Source organism: Bombus fervidus, chromosome 11, assembly GCF_041682495.2.
Source record: "Bombus fervidus isolate BK054 chromosome 11, iyBomFerv1, whole genome shotgun sequence".
Taxonomy (NCBI): domain Eukaryota; kingdom Metazoa; phylum Arthropoda; class Insecta; order Hymenoptera; family Apidae; genus Bombus; species Bombus fervidus.
This window is the reverse complement of record NC_091527.1, coordinates 4,697,513-4,725,349: the sequence shown is the minus strand read 5'-3', so window position 1 is coordinate 4,725,349 and position 27,837 is coordinate 4,697,513. Positions and strand designations below refer to the sequence as shown.

The 27,837-nt window shown below is 36.7% G+C and overlaps 1 protein-coding gene and 1 long non-coding RNA gene across 20 annotated transcripts in view; one reads left to right on the top strand and one right to left on the bottom strand.

The window, feature by feature from the left end:
* Mtd (TLD domain-containing protein mustard) overlaps window positions 1–27,837 on the top strand; it is a 302,520-nt gene that overhangs the window by 267,516 nt on the left and 7,167 nt on the right. For 13 of the 18 annotated variants that reach the window (XM_072013261.1, XM_072013259.1, XM_072013257.1 and 10 more), the window contains one exon: window positions 1,219–1,305. The exons of 3 other annotated variants lie outside the window; for them this stretch is intronic. In XM_072013261.1, coding sequence (XP_071869362.1) covers window positions 1,219–1,305 — 87 coding nt within the window. Of the gene's footprint in view, window positions 1–1,218; window positions 1,306–11,686; window positions 12,421–21,554; window positions 21,633–27,837 lie in introns of those variants that run through there. 2 more of the 18 variants (XM_072013265.1, XM_072013266.1) reach the window with 2 other exon arrangements.
* LOC139992442 (uncharacterized) lies at window positions 23,871–25,864 on the bottom strand. Of its 2 annotated transcripts, XR_011801106.1 has the most exons (5): window positions 25,600–25,864; window positions 25,304–25,531; window positions 25,004–25,218; window positions 24,337–24,914; window positions 23,871–24,129 (listed from the first exon to the last, which is right to left on the bottom strand). It is a non-coding gene; the product is annotated as an uncharacterized lncRNA (long non-coding RNA). The 2 variants fall into 2 exon arrangements; XR_011801105.1 differs by having other exon boundaries at window positions 23,871–24,914.

Below are 27,837 nucleotides of genomic sequence, written 5' to 3'. Positions count from 1 at the left end.
CGAGCACCTTTTCCCTTCTAAATATAATATAATCTTATTCAGTCTTTAGAATCTTATCTCGTAGAACACATTATAAGATTCAAGAATCGTTCAGCGTGATTACGTGTAATCAACCATCGAATCAACTCATACAGACACATATGTACTTGATTTTATCCTCGTTTATCACTATATCAGCATCTTCGCAATAATTTCGTATTTTCTTTGACTCATCTCGCGAGCTACGAGTCCTCTGCACCCAGGTTCGATGCACTCGTTCGTCGCTGTCAAGCATAGCCATAGTTTGATTTGTCGAACGGTCGTGTTAACTGCGTTAACACACTGAAACATTCTCTTCTAGAATTTTGTTCCTCACGTTCGCACTTGTGTTTCTTTCGTTTCCTTTTTTCGTTGTCATCGTCATCTTAAATATTTATCGATTGGTTGCTCGTAACGCTGTGCACAGCTTCGTCTTCTCATTTCCACTTCACGTTTCTTCATGTTTTCTCGCGTCACGTTCGCGCACGAAGTTATCATCGTCGTCATCATTGGATTCCATCCATCGGATCTGAGCACCGTATCAATTGTTTTTTCGCATATCTCCTTCGAGCTTTTTTTCTGGCCGATCGGTTCTTTTTTTCTTTTACTTTTCATTTTGTCTAAACCAAGAAAAAATTAGCGTTAGTGCTACCAGTGCACCCTCGATCCTTGCATCGATGTTGATAACCGGAGAACAGTCGGAAAACTCTTGAAACTTTTTCGGAACTATGTAGTACATTTTTATTCGCTTGGAGTAATTGAGAAGTAGCTTGCAAACTGTCGAGAGCTTTTCAGAACTATCTACACTTCTATCAGGAAGAATTTCTTTTTCGTTTAAAAATCTGTGCATTTCTGAAGAAAATGTCTATGTACGTTCGACGTGAATTATCTAAAAATGACTCGAGAACTTCTCAGAAATATTCAGAATTGTTTCTATATTATTAAGAGTAATTTTTCTTTAATTTATGTTTTCTTATGTTCGAAACTCGTGAGAGCAAGTTTTTGAAAGATACTTCGACAACAATTTTAACACATTCAAGGGAATTCCTGGACTTAACTCCAACTTGCAAAATAAAAGCTCAAAGAGTCGAGAAAATTGTACAAGGAATGTGAAATAGTTTTCGATGCGAGTATCGAGGGAACCAGGTGGAAATCCAATTAATGAAACCGCTAAAAACGGCCGATTATATTGGCTAACAGTTGATCAAGGCCCCCTACGTAAAGCTGTACAGCATCCTGAAGACGTCGAGCACATCGGCGGATTCCGAGCAGATCCAGGACCCGGAGGTACCAATTCCCCACTCCTCCGTTGTCGATCATTTTTTATTACAGAATAGGCACAAACTCAAATTGCTCGATATTGACTATGAAAGATACGCACCTCATAGATTGTACACAGTCTGCCACACCTTCTTCTACTTGTTCTACTTATTTCCGGATCTACCGTTGCACCGTTGTCACGCGATGTTGCGGCCTAACCCACGTTGATCGTTTCCTTTGCGTCATTGTTGTCCCAAAATGCTTCTTGCCGCTTCATTGATCGGCCGATAGTTAGGTATATTATGGTGTACGCGGTTACTGTTGCAACGTGCATGAAGGAAAATGCTAATTAACGAGATAGATGTCAGAGGTGAAAGGAAATGTTGAGCTGAAACGATTCGAATAAAACCCATCTTGAAATTCGAATATATCATTTGGTAAGATTCGAAGCTGCTGATGAAACAAGAATGTGGAATGTTATTAATTGTAACATAGTAGAACTTCATGTATGGGAATAAGAAAAAATTCAAATGGGTCGATTAGCCCATTGTAGGGTTCCAAGTTGCCTTGTGTCGTTTGAATTTTTGTCTTTTTAATGTCGTACATATTTCGATTTCTTTAAATTTCATAAAATTATAGAATCTAGATGAAAGAAATAGCGTGGAGAAGATATTGAACGAGGTTGTGGAAGACAGAATTGGAGAATGTAAAATGATGGGAAAAAGTTGCAAATGAAATGCGTTAACAAAAAGTTGGTTAGCGTTATCGTTAGGTAGCTTGATTAATTCGAACGAGACCTAAGATCAGATCGATCGACATTGATCAACCACGTAACCCTCGAGTTTCTCGTCAGACTATATCGTACCGATGATACTTCGAGGCAGAAATAGTCGTGTGTCTTCGTCGTTCTTGAACCCTTTCGTTCGGTCGAACACCTCGCTGGGCGGTTTTAATCGTCGCCCAAATCGCGTTGAACATTCTCTTCTGTATTTAGAGCCAGACCAACGGCCTCTTCGGCTAAAATATACCCCGACGTGTGTCGCGTGTGGATATTAAACGTGCATGCTGTTCTCTGTACGCTCAGCTTTGGATTCTCACTGCCGTCTCGTCTCGTACAGCTGATCGTTCGTTTAATCTTTAGACGGATTATTCGCGGCATGATTCACTTCCACTGCATTATAAACATGCCACTACACGAGAAATGTAAAAACAGGAAAGAAGAGTTTATCAGAATGAGTTTATCTTTATGAAGATAACGTGATATAAAATCAAATCTTATACGGATTCTCTGCATTTTTCTTTTTTTATAGATGAGAGACAAATTCCATGCTACATAGATTTCCAAAGTTTAAATATCAAAATACCAGAGTAGTTTGCATGTTCATTAGAAGAGATTTACTATCAAGAATCATCGGGCGTACGATACAAAATCGATTCAGGCGAAGATCTCTCAGCTCGCAGATCAAATCAATGTAGAAGTAACTGATCTAATCTCGGATAACAACCACAACGATGCTTCAAGATACAAATCTTGCTGAAATTTTTAATAATTTCGAAATTAACTAGGGACCATTTCCTTCGAAAATTTTGTATAAAAAAACAAACAAATCGTGGAGCACGAAAATGTTTGACGCTTGTTTACGTGAATCTCGTTCCAGAAATATTCAACGATTTCCTGCGGTTTGTCCGATCGGATCGCTTTGTGCGCGCGCGCGCGCACGCCCAAAGCCCACGGTGATCCTCATAGATCGTTTTTCATCGCGGCGGAAGGTTAATGAGACCAAAATGCTTTTCGGATGATGCTGCTGTGACCGATTTATTTCCGGAAGGTCGCTCGCGACCCGCCTACGTCACTGCTTCCGTTCGACGATGATATCGTTTGCCAAATACAGATGTTCATCGCACGTGAACAATCCTGCTTGCTCACTGCAGCAATAAAAGCAACGACTGTGAATCAATGGCTATTTTTACAATGCTCTTACTCTTTCCTAAAGCCTGTGTACGTATCCGCTGTCGAATATTCGATGTGATGAACTTTTCATTGAAGAAGAATTTTACGTATGACCATAAGTATTTTTCATGGAATATGAATGATAATAATTATTGATAACGATGATAAGGAACACTGTAGTCAGTAATTGGACGATAGTAAGCGTGACCATAATCGTTTCTTAAACCAAGATTACGATTATTGTTTATTTGATGCCTGTTTTACGAGACTATAAGAATAATTAAAATTGATATATATACATATATATATATAAGCAGAGATAAGCTTACCACTTGGGAAGATTACAAGAATAATTGTAATGAGTAATTCAAATTGAGCTACAATGTAACTATAGTTATTTATTGTTGGTATATACGAGTAACTAAACGGAAAAATAATTAGTCAAACATACAGGGTGCCCAAGGCTATTAATTCCCAAGGTTTTTCTCGCAAACTATAAGTATGAGGAAAAATGTTGCAAAGCGAACTACGTATTCACGACATTCTTTTCGCAGGAACAATGATGCACGTGCGCTTTTATGTTTTAAATGAATCTGTCGTATGCAAGATGGAGAAAACATAAATACAAGAATATTGTGTTACGTCGTTCCCTGTTTTCTCATGTGATATTTTACAAAATTAAAGGCGAAATATGTTCTAAAGTAATCAGTTTTCGACCATAATATGTTAGCATAATATTTTCTTTTTTTCGTGGAATGACGAGAGGATTCGATGTACGCAAAAGAGAGGAAGATTTTCATTTAAGACATAGTCAAGCAGGATGTACATGTATTTTTGCATTTGCGAAAAAAGATACTATCGTGAATGTATAATTCATTTTGAACCATTCATATTTTCCAGCTTTCATTTTTCCCTCACACCCGTCGCTTACTTACGAGAAAAAAGCTGATAATCAACCAGCAGTGAACAGCCTGTGTACTTATCCCTATCCTCAGTTAAAGCTAATTGTAAATATCAACGTTTAAACGTTTTACGATACACCAATATTAATGCAAGTTGGTTTCTAAGGAACCATATTTTACTTGATGTTTTTTCCATTGAGACATTTTTATGTCGAGCCACGACAAAAGATTTCGAAGATGTTGCAAATGTGCCAAGGTTATTTTCAACGGCGAATCCATTGACGTCAATGACAATGGAAATGTTGAAAACTGGTCGCATAACTGTGCGTTTATAATTGAACAATTTGGAACTTGAAGTATGTCAACCATTACTCGTCTGCTTTTTGGAAAACAGAATTGCTCCTCTATGGAGTGGAAAATAGATTAGTTTTAGTAGTGGGTGGTCCTGACTGGGGTCGATGTTCTATGTCGATTGCACGTATCTCACCCTGTTTATCATATCTATACGCGAAGGGCTATCATGGGCTAAAATTATCCTTCGTCCGTTTCTAAACTCTGTGCGTGACACTCATTAGCGAATTCTATTCATTTTCTAATAGGAATAAAACGAACGTAAATATACAAAGATCCGTAGGAACAGAAACGTGACTGGTACACCTCCGTCAGTTTTTTAATGTTAACACCGCGCTGTGACTGAAGCTGAATATTTAAACACGAATATTTGAAAACGAAAGAAACCCGTTAGATTCGAAAGATAGAAAAAAGTTTCAATACCACATTCTGGCTGAAGATGAATATTTAAACATGAAATAGCTAAAAAAAAAAAAAGAAGAACCTGTTAGATCCGCAAGATAAAAGAAAAATAAACATAACGCGTGTCGATAAAATAATAATCAAATATGTATTCCTTGGATCAGTATTAGTCACTGTAGACAATTTCTGTAAGAAACTACGCTACTAAATTTACAATCAACGTTAAAATTAAAAGAATGAAAAAGATCGGTATCGGAAAGATCGACATCAAAGACGATAAAAATTCCAATTTGTCATTTCATTCTAAACACGTGTATATCTCGATATAATTATTCTTAGAGCCATATTTCAATGGCCACGTTCTTCTTCCTTCGAATTTGTGTTCTTTCTCCCTCCGCAAGGTTGCTCAAGAACTCTGCTCCCAAAACTCTGTTCGTATCGCTCGAAAATACCAAGTAGGGATTGCATAAAGCACGATCGACGTAGAACACGCGAGCAACGAGTGGATTCTAGCCTCCCGCGAACCCTCCGTCGTGTTTCCAAAAACAAGACGCCGTAGACGATGTTTCCGTCCTCGAGTTGTTTCACACCGTGGTCCGAGGACACGCTGGAACGCGTCACCTTCGCTCTCTCGGAACCGTGCCAACATTCCATCTTCGTTCCATTAGCTCCACGAAACTTCGCTAAAATTGCCCAGCTAGCGAGAACCATGGCGCCAGCCCGTAACACGTCGCTGGACACGGGCAGGATAAACAATGCATTCCTTCGATCGTTTCTCCTTACCATCTGTTGCTTGTGATTTCAGATATAACGTTCCTTCATTTCGAATTCTGTAGTCCGACTTGTTATTAACCTTTTCGCTGTCTATTACGAGCGTCTATGAGACGTTCGTTCAATGATGTTGCTCGCTGCATCTATTACGATAATATGTAGCAAATGAAGTGCGATTCGTGTTCCAGATATATGTAACAAATAGTGATAAATATAAAATACTCGATATATGAAGTATCGAGAGGAGAGTAACGCTATGTAAGATCGGGAGGAAACGTTAATGACGTCAAAAGGTAGAAAATCGTCAACTCGTTTTCGAAAATGCTTTATCGTAGAGCTGTAAGAATTTACAAACAATTGTAAGCAAGTCCAAATATTTTTATTAATTGTTTCATGGCAGTTGTAATGAATGTTCGAGATTTCTTCCTTCTGCAAGAATGCAGTCTTTCATTCGTGGAATTAATAATTATCGAATTCCTTCGAATATTCCTGACATTGTAGAAATAATAGTCCAAAATGGAGCAGAACTGGTCATCTGTCTGTATCACATTTTCTTTCGAAATAATTTCACAGATTCCCTGGAAATCTTTAAACGCTTATAAGTTATAAACTAATAGCATTATGAATTAAAACTCTGAGCTTCCCATACGAACCTTTTTTACCTACCTGCCTTATCTTCTTTATGGTTCGTCAATTTATAATTCTGCAATTGGATTTGTTTTTAACCCTTTCACTGTCTATGGGTATCTATAGGCGATCAATCATGTGCCTCGCTGTATACTGTATAATATATAACAAATTAAGTATGCTTCATATTCTACACCTACATATAAAATACACGTACTTCATTAGTGGCAAGCAACTTCAAAGGCTAATAATCAAAGAGATTAAAACTACGTGTAAAAAGTTCATTTCGCTTTGAAGCAGTGCGTTGCTTAAATTGAGTGATCAATCGATCGTCCATTGTTGTTGTTATCCAAAAAGCTATGAAATCTCGAACAAGGATTAATTGAAGTGTGTTGAATAAACTGATTGGAATAGCGATAGTTCTTCATAAGTTAATTTATTTTGCTCATAAAATGCGATCATTTATTTAGTTCTTTTTTCTCCTAACACTGGAATTAAAATCATGTCGATAATGATTTTGTCGATTCGTGTCGATTTTTCGCCGAAATTACGTGTACTGAATATTTAAAGATAAAAACAAAAAAAAAAAAAACAAAAAAAAAATGGAATTTTCTGTACGAGCTATAAATTCACAGTCACACAATATTTATAAAAGTAAACGTTGATTAATTAATTTCTTTATTCGTTTTCTTAACTGCGGCATTTTTTATTTTTCTTTTTATTAGAATGATCATTTTAACGAATATCGAATCCATAAGAATGAAATCTAAATTGTCCGTATAGACTACGAATTTACACACAGTATCAAAATACGACAGCATGTGTCTATTAATTCCCAAGTCACACTTTCCTTATCGTGCGTTCGTTAGCGTGCGAAATCATGTGCAACTCTGAAAACACAGCTGGTTGACGATAAAAGAGTGATCGAGCGTAAATAAGTTGTCTCTCGTCAGAATTGAATTTCCAAAAATTTCCGTTGCTACCGTTCCAACTCTCCTATTATCCAAATATCTCGGTCTAATTGTTCCTAAATGATCGCGGATACCTTGCATACGCGTTTCACGTAGCAACGGAGGTCCAATTCGACACCTCCATTGTCCAGTTGTAGCTCGAGCAACGACTAAATACTAGATGATAAATTCTTCGAATTCTTCGTGTAGCGAATAGAAACGATATACATATTGAGATCGTAAAATAAAGCAAACAAGTAGCATTAACAATTGAACTAATCTCAGTTAGAGCTCTGCGTGCATAGACCCCGACATAACTATTTTTTTATTCGATTTTTATCTTGTTGGATATTTGCAGTTAAACGATAGTTAATATAATTGAAGTTCGCTGTAATGAATGAATGTTTGTTTGAATAAGATGTATATTTAGTTGTAATAATATCGTTAACGCTGCAAACATTGCATAGAATAATGATAAAATATTTAATCGCGCTTAGCTATATTAATTTTTTAGTTTAAACAAAATGTGACAGTAATGGTGCGTGCGTTTCACCCATAACAGCCTCTAAGAGTTCGCGATTAAACAAAATAACAGAACATTTAATTTCACTGATCTATAATTTTGTTAAATTATATATAATATTTTATAATGGAAAAGAAAAATTCATAGTAAACTTTCACCTGTAACAACCTTTGTGGCTTAACAGCCAACCGATTTTACCACCTTTCCATATTTCTAATTATTAACGATCATAATCATCGAACTGAATTTTCTATACGTTTATCCCGTAATTGGAGAGAACAGTTAAGTACAGAGGATTAAATCTTTGATAAAGTAATCCTCTTTATTATCTGCATCGCGTCAGAGTGTGACGTACGTGACGTATTGAAATCACGTAGACCGGTTGGAAAATTGTACCATGGAATTTGTCAGTAATTTTCCATGAAACATAAAAATCTGGCTGCTTGTTTGCTTGAAATCACCATGCAGGCCAGATACGTCGGTAGACGTTCATTAATCTTCGTAATTTGCATTACCAGTCGCTTAGATGAAGCGCCTTGAGATGATTCAGAAAACACGATCTTATTATGTTGTTCGTGCTATTCGTATTTAACGCCTCTATGCAAGATATTAGAAAAGATTAACGAGGCGTTAATTGGTAGAATAACAGCGATGAAACGTGTTTCGTGTGTTCCATCTTTTTTTTATTTTTTCTTTTGTGTGTGTTTCTTCGGGCTTGTATAACGATGGAGATTCTTATCACGGAGTTTGGATTTGATGGATTCTAAAGTTGTCTATCGTAGATATAGCTGCTACGAGCTTCTATTCTTGGCGTTTTTGCGCATCTGTGGCTCGGCCCACGCGTAATTGTCCGCTATCAATATTACTGGACAGGGATTCTCAGTTGCATCTCCATTTCTCTCCTTCTGCTCTCCATCTTTTCCTTCTCTCTTTTGCTGTTACTTTCTTCCTTCTTCTTCTCTCTCTTTCTTTTTTTCTTTAATAGATAGACAGCGGATATTTATGCAAATTTATATTTTCTTGAGCGTAATTAGCCCTTTTAGATTCTCTAAATCTTTTCTCAATCGTCGTCACGCTCACAAACGCGATGATTTTTAACAATTGAAGAAAATATTCAACGTGAAATTCCGGGACGGCGTATTAAGAGCAATTCTGTTTTCTACGAATTTTTTAGAAATTTTTTAACGATAGAATGTTCGAATTCACTTAAGAAGGACTCAAATCCAAGAAGATGGAATTTTTATAGGACACGAAGGACTCGAGAGTCCTCATCTTAACGTTTAAGAAAACGCTGACGACTTCACAATAGACGCACGTTTTATTTCAACTCCGGAAATTCTGGTCTCGAATTGTGATTGTAAAATATCCAATAACTTTTCAACGTGAAAATTACGCGGTTTCGAGCAGAGCGCACTGCTGACTTTGTCTCCTCTACTACATCGTGAAACGTTAACTGCATTGTCGCATGATATTAACAGAGTGCAAAAGGTGACGCGCGACGTTGGTACTTGGAAGCGTTTCATATTATATTGGTTGTTTCATCATTGATAGTCCCATGAACATAAAAAAAAAGAACGAATAATTAATCTCAATAGAGTTGAACGTTAAATTAGTATTTTTCGAAATTATTTGTTCATATTAAATTTATTCGTTAAATCCGCTATAACGTTATATGACTTTTCGTCATTTGCACGTGATACATATCTTTGAAAAGTATCTAGTTTTTTAAAATTAAGGAACTATAATCAACACGTTGTTAACTTTTATCTTGAATAAACTTGTGTTTCCATGTGCAAAATTGTCAGTTTTTGTGTAAAATAACACACGTTGATTTTTGCATAAAATATTCGATTCGTTAATATTAATGGTATTCTAACTTTTAACATATAATTTCAAATGTTCATCTCACTCCTGTAAGCAAACAAAATTTCTCATCAACGATGAATCAACCAGTAGAACGAGTCTCGAAACTCGTGTTTAACGACAAGAGCGTGAAATATTGTCAAACACCAGTAGTTTTCCCTCCGGTTTAAATAAACTCGAGAAACGCATTCAGTATGAATATTTTATCGTCGCGTGCAAAACGAACAGAGGAAAAAGTAGAATACCATACGCGCGGTTGTTATGTTCTCATAGTTGTTGGTGCTCTGAGTCGTCATAGGCGATTGTAATTGAACTTAAGTCAGAGATCGTACCTTACAAAAATACACGTGACATTTGCATGATGCGTAACGTGTAGAAAATTAATCCAGTTGGTAACAATCGACGCGTATGTGTTGCATATCGTGTAAAATAAGTCAAGAATAATACGCTTAAGAGATTGACTTCTTCTTTTTTTTTTTTTACCGCATTAAGATGCATGTAAAATGAAATGAAGATTAATTTGCAATATTTCTTACGATATGTTTCGACAAACAATAATAGGTATCAATAGCAATTACGCAATCGGCAGAGAAATATTCTTATATACAGTATGTATATGCTCTATTTTCAAGATATTTCATAAGAAGTTCAATGACTCACACTTATAATTGAGAACATGAAAATAAAATATTTGTACATAGTAACCGCGTGGAATCTCCAAAGATAGCGCGAATTGCAATGGAAACATTCGATTATGATTTTGTTATTCGTCATGTTTTTGTTTGCTTTTGCGCGATATTTACTTTTGTTCTATTTCTAAAAATAGAATGGAAACAGTAATTGATAAGCTCTAATCGTTAATAATCTTGTAGAACTTCAACCCTACCGACGCGAAAGATAGTTAAACAATTAGTTTAACAAGTTAAATCACAAGTTTAATAAGTTTATAGTCAAACGATTTCGATTTACATTACAATAATTGTTCGATTCTGAGGGAAAAAACGATTAGTATTATCGCATTTGGTACAGTGAATAATTTTATTACGTCGTGGAAGGCGGCGGACGTGACTATACGCACGCTATGTTGACCACCAAGTTAAATCAAATGTACCGCTAATTGCTTCGAATCCTTGCATGTGATGGATCAGATTTTCTTATGTATCCATCGTAATTAATCATCTCTGAAATTTAATTTATAATTCCCTATATTAAACCAACGAGGATTTTCCAAGTTAGAAATCGTCTAACTACGAAACAGTTGTCTGGCCGTTTTTCTAAAAATTTCTATAACAATTAAATACATTTTTTAGTCTTTAAAACAGTCTTTCTTTTTACGATATTTACTATCTCTCGATTGAATTCTATAAACTATACAATTTTCCAAGCTGGAAATCAATCGTGTTTAAACAGTCTGAAATTTCATATAAGTATGAAATAATTATCGAGCAGGGGAAATATTCCATTCATTTATGCAGCTACGAAAGGCTTGTCCCCGAGTCTAAAAATTAATGCGAGCGACAAAACGAATGTTGCCCTTTTGTAAGAACCAATCGATTCTGTTTAAACAGTCTACAATTTCACCTAAGTACGAAACGATCATGGAGCAAAGGAAATATTCCATTCGTTTATCCACCCACTTGAAAGGCTTGTCAGCAGATGTAAAAAATAATACGAACGATGAAGCGAATGTTTCCCTTTCGTAAGAACCTGTAAATCGAACTCTATAAACTATACAATTTTCCAAGTCGAGAATCGATTCTGTTCAAACAGTCTACAATTTCACATAAGTACGAAACGGTCATGGAGCAAAGGATATATTCCATTGATTTATCCACTTACAAAAGGCTTGTGTTCACAGTTCATAAAAAATGTGATGCGAACGATGAAACGAATATTCAAAACGAGACTATTTTGATCCAAATTGGTAGCGTGACACGCGCTTGAATGGAAGAGCAGTGCGCGCACCGGCAGCACGTGCTGCGCAAACCGGGTTGCGCGTCGAGTCTATCCCCTCCCCACCACGCCTTTCTCCTAGGATCAGAGTATTAGACTCACCCCGAAAGCGCGGTGGTGCAGTGTTGCTTCAGTCCTCGCGAAGTGAAGCGTGCATACCCAAAGCGATCGATCTTGAAACGAACAAATCGAATTTAACGTCATATCTATCCGTGAACACAATTCCAGTCACAGAAAAGCTCTGGCAAGTTGGAATCGACGAAACTTCAATTCCAGAAGTTCTCCTTCTGAGCTTTCGACATTGTATACGTATAATATCGCTGTGACTTATTGACCGCTTCGTTCGGATCAATTACATTTCATCCAAACATAAGCACATTTATCGCGACTCTCAGAGACAAGAGGAAAAAAAGACAAAAATCTTCGAGGCAAAAGGAAAGCAAAGTTCACGTCGATAGATAGGCGTAAAGCATCGCAAAGTGTTTTCTAAGAGCGCATAGTCGCGCGTATTGGTTGAAATTTCGACGATACACTGGTGTGTATTTTCAGCGCGATTAATAGACGCGGGTTGGTACGTTCGCTTCTAGAAAGGTTTGTGCTACGGCGACTGATCTGATCGCAGTGAGATCTTGGACCGGCATTGAGAATAAAACGCATAATGTAAACTGTTTCCTACGTGATCATAGTCGCAGAGAAAAATATATATCAGAGTATAGCAGTGATAAAACGGTGGAGGCTGAAAATTCGAGTTTTTTACTTCAGAGGCGAAAGAATCTAGTCAAAATGCCGAGGTCAAAGTTTGTAAATCCCATTACTAAGATCTCCAAGTTTCTCAAGCAGAAGACGAAGGTAAGCAAAGTTTATTTCAATTTAAAGTTTCCTTTCTGCGAAATCAATTTGTTCTGTTTTTTTCTTTTTTTTTTTTTTACCTTTCTTGTTTCTTAGTCTCTTTTTGTGGAAAACGTTTGAACGAGGTTAAAAGTGGCCCTTATCTTTTTACGATTCTGGTATTTTTAGTCATGAACAGTTAATAAGCGGCTCTTTATTCGTCTCGAATGTAATATTCTTTGCTTTTCTTGAGTATAAGCCAATTGTATTCTAAGTCTCTCATACGAGAGATGTAAACTGAATGTTGAAGTTGTACGCAATATGAGTCATCTTTGGTAGAAGATGCCTTTTTAGTTTCATTTCCACTTTTAAAAATGAATGATTTTATCATTTTTCGTAATTATTACTGTGCGAATTATGCGGTAAGCTTCTTAATAAAAGCGAGCATACACTTCGCTTCGGTGTACCGAAGTGTAAATAAAATAAACAAAATTCGAAACGTTCGATTCTAAAAGTAAAGCTCTACGTAGAAACATTACAATGATCTAAAATTATCGTCGAATTATATAAAGAGCATTTGCAGAAGACAGATAAAAGATTCGATTCTAGGTTCTGTGTATAAAAACAAGTAAAAATGTTCATACAAAGCTATGCCCGTACGACGAATATCGAGTATAAAAAAAATAGGAGCGTCCTCCATTGAATTGCACGCAAACGTCTCGTTTTGTCTTCTTCAAACTCGTTCAGAACTCGTTTAAACTCGTTATTCTAATAATATAATCTTCTCTCGATGACTCGAACGTACACCTAAATTTCTGTGCATTCTTTTTGAAACATCGCTGGCGGGCCAAAATATAATTGAAACGAAATATTTCGAGAAAATGACGAAAAAAATAAATAAAATTACATATTTTTGAATTACATAATTTAGTATCTCCGTTTTTCTTCTTCTTTCAAAGGCTGAAACTCAATGTATAAACAAATTTTCTCGTCATTCTCCGAATACAATCTTTTTGTCACAAACGATCCACACGTTTCGCGGATTCTGGAATTCCTGTAGATCACGTTTTCGGCGCACCATTGACGTAAAAGTTGTGTCTGACGAGTGCAAGAATAAGCAACAATTTTTCAGAAAGATCACTCTAAGACCCTTTCACGTTTTTACGAATCCCTGCCAAATACCAGGACAATTTACTACATGTGTTCCTAACAGCTATCTCTTGATTGACTTTTTCCTTCAGTGGCGTAGTCCTCGTTCCCTTTGTTGATTATATTCGGTTACTTTAGTAAATAGACATCCTTCATAGTTTGCAAGCGACGATTCTCTACCCAGTGTAAAGGTGTTCGATCTATACTGAAGCGTAAAAAATTTAGAACGGTATATCGATTGGGAAAGTGAAACATATACTTCTATAGTGTTACGATAATTCTTCATAATTTTCTTTTTCTTTTTTTTTTTTTTTTTTTTTTTTGTCGGTGTATAATATTCAATATTTAGAAAAATATTACTGGGGGATACGTAGATCCATAAAAATCACGTTTGTCTTTTTATAAAATTAAAATTCAGAATACTCTCAGCTAATTTTAAATTATTATATATATATTCGAATCATGTTTTTATTTGGTTGTGCAAATTAAATATGCGTGTTTTTTGTTATCCTATCGAGAATATAATCCAAAAATATCAATTGTATATTAATATGAGTTATGGTTGACGTTGATTTTTTTGTACGCAATGATTTGGCATAGATTTGGTGGCACGTATTTCTCTTGTATCTGTGAATCTGACAGCTTATTTCTCTCTTTAAACGTGTCAAAGTCAGAAAATCAATAAAAATATTCCGGCATATTTTTTCACTCGCAATTTAAAAATTTGAGCGTTTTAAACATTGCGAATTTATGTCTGACAGCGAGTTTACTCCAAAATATATGGTCGATAACAAAAGTTTTTTAACTAAAATAATCGAAATTTGCTTTGGAGAAAGTTTGTGAATGTTTTCCTGCTTTCAAACTCATTTCGAATGTAGTGACTTAAAGATGAGATGTTAAGATTGTTTAGAAGCTTGTACGAGATATGATCAATATCCTAAGTAAAAAGAATCTTTTTCTTCGTCACCGGAGTGAAACAGAAAAGGAAGGAAAGAGAATCCAACTGCTTTCCTATGATTCGACAAAACGACGTAACTTTCTTCGATCCGTTTTCTATGTCTCTCACCAGGAACCACAAATTTTCTATAATGTAAAATTCACGAAACTATCTGTTTCACCAGCGATGTGATTTAACCGCGATGAAACTTGTGATTTAATTCGCAAAAAAAGGTTGCCTTTCTACATACCTTAATTTCAGAACGTTCCATCAAACGCTAAAAAGATTTTGTTAATTACCTTAGTTTCAAAAAGTTCACCGATTATGCCAGTTTTTAAAGTTAGTATTCGAACATCATCCCCCAAGTTCAAGCATCGAGCTGTCTCGTTCAAGAATTTCCTTCTTTTCTCACATGAGTAATATAACAAAAATCCAAACGCCTGTCAAACGATGTTGTATATAGCAATGACATGTGCAGAAAATTATCCACCGGTGCACACAATTAGCATATGTCACAGTTAGAAAGATATTATAGCAGCAGCTCGGTTGTGTTTACGTACAACCGGTCCTTGGCCGCGCCTAGGTCCACCTTTCACAGAATCCGGCTTCGTTCGATATACTAACTACGCTCGAACCCGGCCAATCTCTGGCGAAAGTTATGCAATAACGAATAACTATACACGCTGGCTTTTACAGCCGCGACGCTCGTACACGCGCTAGGGGCGCGGTCTGCGGCGATGAGTCGACCGTGAGAAGGGGTGGTTTCTCGCGCACAAGGAAAATCGACACGCTAGGCGAATCACAGGCTAATGGAAATCGCGAGGCAGACAGAAGAATGGCTGACATTTAACATTTTTCGCGTTAAAAATACTTGTTGGGGTATGAAGCGTAAAAAAGTTGCAGTAAACAAGAGGTGGGGTTCCCCTTTGTAAAAAGAGAACGTGCTCCTAAGAGCGTTCTACTTGCTCGAGGAAAGCTGTTTCCTTTGTAAGAAAAATAAACCGAATGTGTTTCGACTCTTTGTCGTTATGTTCCTCGAGATAATATCACGTTTTCTCTGTTTAAATTTTATTTTTTTTATTAAGGATATAAATCGATTACGTTAATCAATTTCTTATGCAGCGAGAAAAATGGTAGAGATACGTCTTTTCGAATGGTTTCGTAAAGGAGGAATTACATAGACAAAATGATCCTCCAGAAAAGAGAATAATCTGGATTAATAGAGAATATATAATAAGAGAATATATCTGGATTAATTTGGAAATGCAATTTGTTCTTATTAGTAAAGAGTCGAAGTGAAATTTATTTTCTACTAGCTCTGTAAATCATCTCCCTTTTATGTGTCGCGATGTAATGCGCAACTCGTATTTTGCTTATTCACGAACGAGTAACTGGAAGCAGGGACCGTGTGGCATGAATTAACTAGTCGCTTCATGAAGGATAATCCAGAACGAAGGGTGGAGCTCGTTCGAGAGTTAAAAGAAAAGAGAAAGCTGGACCTCGCCCATTTTGGGGTGTCCAATTGCAGGCTGGTATATAAGAGAATAAATTGTCTAGGCTGGCAGGGGGTTGTTTTCGAACATCTCTCACAGTTCTCTCACTTTCGCTCGCTAATTACTTTAGTACATTTATCTCCCTCGCTTTTCTTTTCTTTCTTATGAAGCAATCTCATTTTGTAGTCGGTAAGCAAACACTAATTAACTATATATTTTGTCTATTTTTACAATGAATATGTTAGTTTTTGAAGAACAATTTGAGAATTAAAAATTAATTTTAAATAGAAGGTTTCTTTTTATATATTATATATGTCAGAGATGAAAGGACAACGCCCCCCCCCCCCGTTGGTATCACTCGGAAAAACCCGAATGCTGTAGCAATTACAAAACAACCCCAACACAGTTATTCAAAACTTGAGACAATGAGCTTGGGCTCGAGGCGACGACCGGTCGCCGAACGTAGCCACGGTCGCGGGATGAACGTTCCACCTAACAGAGACGTGGAATTGCATAGCTCGCCTTTAATGAATCGGCCGTACCGATACTTGACAATTAACAACCTAACGACCCCGTAGTTAGCCACATACGGATGGTCGCCAGAGGGTGATGCATCATACACAGTATGATCAGGTAGTCTGAGGAGCCGCTATAAATCTTAGAATTTAGTTAATTAATGTCCCTTAGATTGGCAGGCGGCTTTTGTTCTATCAGCCCGTATATCTGTCGCCCGTTATGGGAGGTTTTCCCCGACGAATCCGATGACCTGGTGACGTAAGGACACCTCATCATAGTTTTGCTCGGCAGCGTCGTGGTGACGAGAATTCATTCTCTTGCTTGCAGTCTTACTAGCCAGAGACCTAGTGTGTCAGTACGAGTATTGAGGAGTGAATCGAGCGAGCAGTGTAGCATGAAGAGTGAGTCGAGTCCGACGTAGATTTTGAAGCAAAGTATATCCGTTATCCCGTGGACCGTGGGTTCGTTATATCGAACCTAGGATCATTGTCATTAGTGTCTGGATACTGTGGTCACTTGTCGATCTCGTATTTGTGATAATAAACGTTATCTCGATTGTACAACAACGATGAACAACCCAGACGCAGATTCATTACACGCCCCAACTCCAAATCCTAACGCTACCCCGACATATATTTTTTAGTAAATTTTATATATATTTTCTCTTCACATATTATATGTTTTTGCGTTTACTAGACTCTTATTACGATACGTTTCGTTGTGTATTCGTAAATGCAAATATTTCTGTCGAACATCATTTAAATTAATTTCCGTAGAAAATCTCTCTCGCCCGTTTAATACGTAGCTCATTAACCAAGGTCCTTCCAAGTTTTCCTCAGTGCTCGTTAATTGTCGCGTCAGACAGCTTCGTGCAACCTCTCTGACGTATCAGATGATCGAAATGATCCAAAGAATAACAGAAACGCAAGTAGCCCATTTAACCAGTACCATCGAGGCTTAGGTAAATACAAGTAACCCACGCTTTTCAAAATCTCGAATCTTCCAAGAATCCGTGAACCAGCAACTTAAACAACGTTCCGTTAATAGCTACAAATCAAGTGCTAAAAATTCTCTTTGTCGTATATCGCTACAGCTTCAAACGAGAATTCGAACTCGCCCAGTGAAGATCATCCTACCTTCGGAAAGAAAAAACAGGCCGATCAATAGCGGCGTTGAACGTGTTAAATACGCCTAAATGTTGAAGCATTAAACACGTCGAAGCGGACAGATAATGACGTCCTTCCGTTTTAACGATCATTTTGACGTTCATCTGGCACGCGTTTCAAACTCGAACGCTCGCTTACGCGTGTGTGCATGATTAAAATAAAACGAAAGAGCGGCTAGAAGAAGAAAATTCGCGATTCATCTCGTTCTTCGAGGTGTCTTCGTAGAGAGAAAAGGGAAAATTGCAAGGATGCTTGTTGTTCGTCGGTTGTTGGAAAGAAATTACAGTTTCTTTGCTTCTACAAAGATTGGCTTATTACGATGAACATTTCCCGAAATGTTCTTATTTACGGAAAACAAATTCTTTTGACAGAAATTCATCGTAATCGATCAATTTCAACAAAAGTCACAGCGTTTTAAAAACGAAGAAAGATCCTATTGGCTGATTTTTGAAGAAGTTGTAGTGTTTTAAGGATGGCAAGAGATCTTATTAGTTGATTTTTGGAGAAGTTGTAGTGTATCAAAGATAAAGGGAGATGCTAAAAGAATCGATCGATTCTAACGAACTTTTCTTAAAAAACACTCTTCGAGAAAAGACTATGCTTCGAACTACATCTAAGTTTTATGTATTCAGAAGGACATGTTTCATTGAGAAAACGGTGAAAATGGAGATCTTCGCACCGAGACCAACCAAATCAACGCACATAATCGACTTTTCATTTCTTCCAGTTCGTTTAGTATTCCCATAATTTTTACGCTAAACACCCAACTATTTCTATGATAATCGTAGCGGAACACGACGAAGAAGTTTACCTTGGCTTCGCGTGCCGACGTACTACGCAGCTTTTCCTATCTATGTATTTTTGTTGTTTTCTGCTCGTCCATATATCTTGGAGACTGTAGGCGTTGCTTGACGAAACGTCGAACAATTCGTCGGGCTATTTTTAATTAAAACAACAGCTCGACTTGCATTAATCGACGAATTTTACAACAGAAACTAATTATGAACAACGCTCGATTAGAACAAGACGTATTAATACGTTTCTTGTTAACATTGTCTAACGAGTTTTCTGACCTCTTTTTCTAATGGTTTCCTAAGTATGAGGAAATGAACGGAGGTTTTGGAAATTTAAATAGAACGAATAACAAAATTGAAGGAAATGATCGAAGGAGACAAGGTTTGTTGACCTAACGATTATATTATGTTTTCGCAATAAAGCAAAGTAGTCGTAAATTCTGCAATCTCTCGAGCGCAAGGATACGAGCGAAATTGCATCATCGTTTTTCAAATGAAATAGAAACTTGTGTTACGTTCCTTGTACGTATGGCACGGAGGTCGTAAATTAAGGAAGAGGCGTGCATCATGATGCAGTGCGTTTTGTGGAAACTATTTTAATCTTGGACTGCTACAGTTATTTGCGAATTAATATTCAGCTTGCTCAACACTTGTTCCCTATGCACTGGAAATATCAACGATTTGAGCGAGACGTGGAACGTACGAGAGCCATGTGGCACTCAACGCGTCAAGAAATAAAATATCTGTTGATTTTTTAGTCCTTGTCGCGAAGATAAAAAGATTCGTTATGAACGTGACATACATGTTCTCATCTGCTTAGAAAGAAGAAATGCTTCTACATATCTAGAAGCAGTCTCGTAATGACGGAAATTAACCTGATTGTAGCGAACAGAAGACCGTACTTATTTCGTACGTATTTCGACCACGTACACGCGCAAACAAGATCGTACTTTATTGTTAAATTACATAATTTCGCGTGCATAAAACTCGACGAATGCGTTCATCTCTTTTATAAGAGGAAGTCGACCTAATTGGTCAACTTTGATTACAATGCGCCTGTTGTTGTAAATTTAGTTACTGCGGCTCTTCTGTGATTATTACAATTTCTCGCACTTGGCTCTATTACATCCAGATTTCTCTAAAACGATCGTAAAAATGTTTAATTGTCCAACATTTTCTCGTCGATATTTCTATGAAAAGTTCCAAGAATGTATACGATGCGATACTCGTTATACAAATTAGATTGTAGAAAATGATTCAATAGAGGACTAAACTAAAACTTACTGCCTCGAAAATGATGGATAAAACGTTTTGATCGAAGAGTGCAGTAATTTTGTACTCGACGAGTACATGCGTCAAAACTTTTTCTCTGTCTCTTTCTGTCTGTTTCTCTCTAGTTTCCTTTTTGCGCTCATCGGAGACGTCTATCGACTGGTACAGTCTTGTGATATTCAGATTTCAATTAACCGTGTTCGTATTTGTTGGTAACGAAGGAAGAAAAATGTAAACTATTATAATAGCAGTCGCAATTATGTCATTAATTCAGATGATAGTAGCCGTTAGAACGCGCGAAGAAATCTATAAAAACACTCGATTGAGCAAGAAATCTAACGCGTGTCTAGATCTCTTGGTATTTATAATCATTCATTAAACCATGCTGAATGATGAGCCTTCGTTTTCATTTACATCTTAGATCGCTACAATTTACATTTACATTCTGATTTTCTGCTCAATCTGTATCCCTTGCTTCACGAATTCTCGTTCTGTTTCCTTCTATCAAAACGAATGACGATTACGTGTATTCTCGACGCGTTCTAGCCAAAGTATATTGTAAAATTAAACGAGGCAGATTCGTGGTTTAATTATCTTCGTTGGAATTCAAGCTAGCGTAACTAATTGTGCTCTCTCTCTTTCTCTCGATTCTTTCGAGTCGACACGTTGCGTATAGAGCGTAATTTGCCCTAAATGAGAACAGTTAAACGATCTTTTGTAAACCGTTCTTTCTTTTCGAGTCGATGCAAAGGAAGATTAATTTTTTGCTGGTGGAATTATAGTGATAAAAATTGGTTCTGTAAGATGAATAATTATTCTGAAGGAGAATGACGATTTTGACAGTTTCTTCCCGTTAAAAACAAAAGACCGAGACTTATCATAATGGGATGAATAAAGAAGAAGAAGGAAAGGCGAAGAAAAAAAAAGAAAAAAAAAAGAAAAAGAGAAAAGACGATAACGGAACCTTCGAAAACGACAGGCGGAAAAATCGGTCGATTTATGAGCAAAACCTCATCATTGTCAGCGTTGCAGCGAAGGACGATCAGGAATAATACCGTCGAGGACGCCGCGAGTCCCTCGAGAGATACACCCGGCAGGATTCGCGCTTGTACTTGACATTAAAGGAGAGGAAAGACGAAGTAAGCCGGTCGTCGAAAGATTTTTTACCAAGCTCGATGGTCATTTGAAGAGAGAGAAAGAAAGAGAGAGACTCATTCGAATGTCCATTTTCAGGCTCAGTATCGAACGAATCATCGGATCGGTCGGATTCTCCATCTTTCCGACGTCGTGTAGACCTTGCAAGCAATTTTCTTCCAACGAGAATATTGGACAAGTGGAAAAATATGAAATTCGGCGAAACTTCGAAAACTTAAACTCGCGAAGTTTGCAAATTTTCCAGATTTGAGAATAGCCGCAGAGGAAACGTTCGCAAAGTTTTATAAATCTCGTCAATTTAAATCGTTTAACGCGAACGGTATGTGAGTGAATTTATAAATTGTCGAGAATCGATTGGTAAACGATGCTGGAAGATGATTCCTCGTACGATGATTATTTGGATTTTTCATCTTAGGGGATCTTACAGAGTGACGGTTTAGACGTTAAAGTACTGTGAAGCAGAAAGAAGAAGGATTTTGTCGCGTCACGAGTTCATTTACTCAGACGTTTATGATTACTTAGTTGGCTGATTAATGATTGATCGGTGAATTCATCGAAGGAAGCATATTTTTAAAGAACCTCCTTATCGATGCGATTGTTGAAGCGAACACGTAGCTCAAGATTATGATAATAGAAAATCAGACTAATTCGAAGAAGAAATAATTGGAAGTTGAGCGTTGATAACATCATGATCGTCAATCCCTGTCCGATTCTGAAGTACGTGTTCCAACATTCCTCGAGGATGCTGTCGGTGAGATAATAAATTCTGCACTATGCCTAAAAAATTGTACAAAATTCCTTGTTCGGGTAGAATGGCGCAAAACTGGCCTAAAACTTCGCCAATCGATAATATCGTCGAAAAATAAGAGAATATATGGATTAAACCTTTCAGGATGGTGTCTCGAAAACTTTTGTTTCGTAAGTTATTAATGAGAAAAAATTTACAAAAATCAATATATAATATAATAAAGGACTACGTGAAACGTGTCTACTCGCGCATAAATTATCGCGTGCTAGCGCAATGTTACACCATGACACGCGTTGTACTGGTCTCAAGTTTTAATGCAAGATTTGTACACGAGCAGAAAAGTCACGCGTCAACGACGATGGTCGATAGACCGACGACTTACATAAAACGAAGATGGGAAATTCATCGAGAGAAACCGACTTGTCCTCGTTGAAAGTACGTGGGCGAAACGGCGCCCATTATACGCCCGATGAAGAAGCAAAACGAGAAAAAGGCGTACGATCGATGTCTCGTGCATCGTTCGTCGTGTGAAATCCCGAGGTCGCGTGTACATCTGGAAAAATTCACGAGGGGAGAGATCCTAAATCGAGATCGTAGCGTCCTTCTGCGCCAGAAACCACCAAGTCACTCTCGTGGCGCGCCACTCTGGGGTTAAAAATACAGTACAATGTCTTTTATGGGTTTTTAAATGCCGGAGAATATATAGGTCTGTGGCGTGAAAGCGAAGATGTAGGAGAATAACATTGGTCCTCAAAAGTATTCGAACAGTTGTCATAGAAAGAAAAAAATCTTTTTCCAAATTTCCTGACCTTTGAACGTTGTTTTGCTAAGTAACCGTAACTTGCACAACACTTACTAACTCATAACGTTGGCGCGCAGTTCGACCGTTTCATATGAAATAGCGTAAACAGATAATATCCACTTCCTAAAATGTAGTACTTGTTATTTACGCACGTATACGCTATAAACATACAAAGAGAAAGAAACTGTTTACGAATTCTTAAGAAACGACTATCGAAATGCTCACTTGCTCCTTCCCGCGAATCGTAAAAACTCGACAATCTACTTGTTGCACCGAAATTTACATTATAAGCAACTTCTATCCTCTCTCGAACTCGTCGCGTCGATCCAAAGTGGAAGTCGGCCTCGCAACATTATATAACGTGCGATGTACACGCACAAATATCGAAGAATTGATTTCGAAAAATTTCGTAGACGAAGCCGCATGATTTCGCGGATTAACTGAAACGTTGCTCGATCTCTAAAATAGGTATAATATATTACATATATAAAATAAATATATATCTCGTAGACATAACGTCAACTCCGATCGACCTTACGTACGCGTGAACACGCGTCATCTTAAATATTTTTTCGGCTTGCATCTCGATTGCTGCCATGACCTCGGTTATCGTGTGTCGAGGTGACGCATAGTGAGATGAACATACCGGCGCTCGTCTCTCACAATGTAAAAAATCTTGTTATGCCATCGATTAGTCCACTCCAACGATCATATCTCGATATATGCTAAGAGGATCTGCATTTCAAATTAAGATAACACGAGATCGAACAAAGAAGAATAATAATTATTAGTCGAACTTTGCATTTGAACATCGCTGTATATTTACAGCTTATAGTCTCTAATTAAGTCTTTCGCCTTTTGTTCCACCTTTTGTTCTTACTGTTTTTTTTTTTTTTTTTTTTTTTTAATAATAATATAATTTCATTACATATGATACACGTGATAAACGATTAACGTTCACTTAGGAAACAAATGACTTGATTCATCCCGAGAAGGATGTCGTAAATTTTAATAATAAAAATTCTGAGGTAACGACACAACGCCGTAACTGGACAGCGAATTTTTGTGCAAATTCGCGTTTTTGAAAATATAATTTTAGAGATTGCTTCACCTATCGAATATTACAAAAAGAAATGTATTTTGGATGTTTTATATACTTTCTCGTATTACGTACATTTTGTGCAATTTTGCGCGTTTGAATTTTACTGTAAATGCATAAAAATCCGCAGTTTAGTCCACTTTTCTATACTTTTCAATTTATGCAGTTGATCATGTGGCTTCCGAATGACTCAATTATACCACTCGCAGTTGTTTTATAATATTTCACTTTATGTAATACTATATGTTATATATATAAATATTATTGATATTAGTCTCGTTTCTATAAAGAAACTTTTAACGTTCTAAGAGAATCCTCTCTTACTCATGAAATCGAAACGTGCGTTTTCCATTATTTTTTATTACGTCTATTTTTAATCCAGAAGAATCTTTTCCTGAAACGCGATACTATAATGGTGCCTCTTGAACGCATAGCGAGTGGTGTTGACGTTTCACGATTTTTCCTCAGATCGGTCGTGCATAACTGTTCTCCGATTCTCACGAACTCGTTTCCAGACCAACTGGTTTTTGCGGAGAGGCCTCGACCCATTCGCGTGCCGTTTTGTCAATTATCTATCGTTAACGACGACACTACGCCAACTAAAAAGTAAAGTCTAATTAATTCCAAGGCTATCAAAATCGATAAATTCATGATAACAAAGAAAAAAAAATATCGATAAGTCAACAGTTCAAACAACAAGTTAGCAAAACATGTGACCAGTGTCAATAACAGACGAACTATTATCGAGAAAAATGATTGAGTACGTTGTATCGATAATTCAATGCGCGACTCTTTTATCTACGAACGGTGAAGTATAAAGTTGCTTGTTTACGAGGAAAGATTGTGTTTTAATTGGACCGTAATCCTTTTCTTCTTATTGCTAACGAAAGTTTCAATATTTTTTCTTCTCTTCCTTTTTTCTTTCCTCATCTTTCTCGCAATTAAACGTCGATGATTTTTTCCGCGTGCGCGAAGATAAAAGTTGATGTCACGGGTCAAGGAAGCTTTTCTAACAAAACAGAAGTATGCGCGACGTCAGAGGACGCATTTGTACCACACGTACAATACGTTCGAAGCGCTTCGTTGTCCTTAATCATATTTTTTATTCTATGACAGAGAAAATCAATTCTGTAAACTGATGTAAACGAACAAGTAAAATCGTTCTCTCTTTCCTGTCGACTATGTTCCATATTCGCATTGCTAGTTCATCTTACTTTACGTTTAGAAATTTCTTCTTCAACCTTTCAGTGTCATCATTCCACGCTCGCTTCCTTTATTGACTCGTTTCGGGATATCAGATGGATATAACAAACCTTCCTGTTAATGTTTGTTTTCAATTTACTGTATTTACCGTTTCAAAAAACATACAGAAGAAATAATTGACCTAAAAAATAGTCATATACTTGTATCAATAAATAAATAGGAGGAAGTAGACTGTCTACAAAACACGTTGTCAAATAAATCTCTACGTACAGTTTCAAGAATAGACTAAAAGAATAATTCTACGTGAGTCATATTACTTACGTACTACTTCTGTTACGAGTAAATAGATAGATGTAAATAAAGTAAGAAGCAAGGAATAAATGTACTCTTTCGCTCATTTTACTCTGTGTTCTAGTTTATCTGCTATTTATTTCGAAGGAAAGAGAGGAAGAGTTGATCCTCGCAGACAGATTGCTTTCGCTCGTCTCAAAAACCAAACTAAATAAATTAATTTACGAAGTCGTATAAGAAAGAAATTGGAAGTGAATTTACAAAACCATCGGTTGGTACCAATGCTGTTAATTAAATTATTATTCCTTGACGACACTTTAGAATTTGTCGATCGAATCGATGGGAAATGCACCCTGTCGCGTTTTCCCACGTCGCAAATTGGTTCAAGTGCGTTTTTCTCGAGGTTGGCTCCTTGATAGGCGATGAGAAGCGCGTTAATTGCCACGGCCTCGGCTCAATTGATGCGTATCGCGTTAAAAACAGGGTGAACCGCGTCTTGTTTGGTACCTGGCGGAAAGTGGCCCGTTATGTTTCCTTTGGTGAAAGGATTGCGATTAAACTACTCGATATCCTACCTTGCGTATCGTTTTTCTCCTTCATGTAATCGATACCACCTGAATCATCGATCAATTGTTTATTACATTACGCGAGAATATATCACCTAATATACACGTTGTTAACAATCATTATGGAATTGCGTTACAGAGTTAAAAATATTTATTAATGATATATCAAAGAGCAGCGCGAAGCGAAGTGGAAATAATAATTCGAGTAATTGGAGGAACTTCGTGTATTTGCTGCTAAGATCATAATACCACCTTTAGTATCGTACTAATTACGTACGTATATTATATAAATTGACATGAACTCTGTTAATACGTAAATTAACATGAACGTTTGCTTTTTATTCACTAAAACGTAATGCACACTACATCCTTATACGTAAATTCAAGTCACCGGTAATACGTTTTTCTACGACGCTTTTTTCCTGTACGTCGCACACGCAAACACATAATAAAATAACACTGTGAAATCGGTTTTAGAATTAATTAAGCTTATTGCGATAAACAAGATGAAATTCTACGAATGCTAAATTGACGCAGAAACGGACGCATCTTTTTTATCGCATGTTATTGCGTAGTAACCTTTGGCTAATCAGACGTTATGTTATTTTCACTAATGCTTGTTATAAGTACATTCACTGTCATCTTATCGCTTTACAAAATTACTGTATCAAATCGGTACACGTTTATCGAAATTGCTCTGATATATTGCCAAGAAGTTAATTTTTATCTGAGTATCTACATATATAATTTTATCACAATATGTAATCTTCAATTTTACATGTGAATCAAATGATTAAGTGACGAAAAATGTATAAATTTCTGGGGATATGATTGTTGTTATAGGGAAATACTTTACTTGGGAAATATTTTATAGGGAAATATTTCCACTTGAATTGAACATTCTTCAACCTTCGAATCTTCGAATTCTTAAACCTTAGAACCTTCGAATTCTTGAACCTTCGAATTCTTGAACCTTCGAATCTTCGAATTCTTGAACCTTCGAATCTTCGAATTCTTGAACCTTCGAATCTTCGAATTCTTGAACCTTCGAATCTTCGAATTCTTGAACCTTTGAATCCTCGAATTCTTGAATGTTAGAATGCTTGAATCTTTGAACCATTAAATACGTGAATTATTTGTTGAACCTTCGGAATATTGAATCTTCGAATTCTTGAGTTCTCAAGCTCTGTTTGAATCGCTGAATTCTTAAATGCTTATATCCTTGAATTAGTCTAATCTATACATGTTTTCAAGATATTTTTTCCTCCTTATAAACTTCGTACAACTCCAGTCTTCTATATTCTTCCCCAAAAAGAAAAACGTAAAAATGATCGCTGAAAAATAATCTCAGACAAGAAAATTACTTTATTATATTATCACGTAGAAATTCTACAAGGTATCCCGATAGGAAAATCCCCGTTAATCTACCCATCGATTGCAGGTTCCAGTTCGTCCACAAATGAGTTATGTAAATTCCATAATATTAATGGATGAGATGCAAAGATCTGACAGAGCAACAGCGTTGGTGTAATCCTGCGAGACGATTGCGCGAAATTGTTATCGTCCAAAGCAGGTGCGCAAATGTGATTCAACGCGTACGCATCTGGATTAACGAATAGAACGAAAATAACACGTGACACATCGTAATCGAGTCTTCTTTTCTTTTTTTATTAACAACTTTGCAAATTTGTCACGTTCGATTGCACTTTTAGCATTAGAAGGAGCATCCAGGTATTATTGTTCCATGAACAAATCAGTAAAAGATTGTTATCTCCTCTATCAACTGTTTTTCTTTTTTTTTTTTTTTTTTTTTTTGAGTTGTGTTTAAGATAGTAATGATCCTTCTTTAGTTATCAGTTTCTAAGGCATAAAAAAAGGAGCTGTCTGGAATTGTTAAAAGCCTTTTAGAAGTCCGGTGAATTTTTTCTATGTCTAGTTTAAACTTAAAAAACCCGCGCTTTAAACAATTGCGAGAACGTAATTTTTTTACCATAACATCCACCTGAAAGAAATTCAAGCCTGCCGTTAAACAATCAGAATTTTTCCACACGAAGGAATTGCCAGATTGTATAAAACAAAAATGAACTAGAAAATATAGTATGCTGTCCCATCGATGTTCAGTCAATTCGTTCCTAAAAGTATAAATTCTTCTCGTAGATAAATTATTTCGTCCGCAACATCTTTTAGCGGATTATCTGCATAAACATGCAGTGTTTCACGTTGTATTCCACTTCCTAATCAAACAAA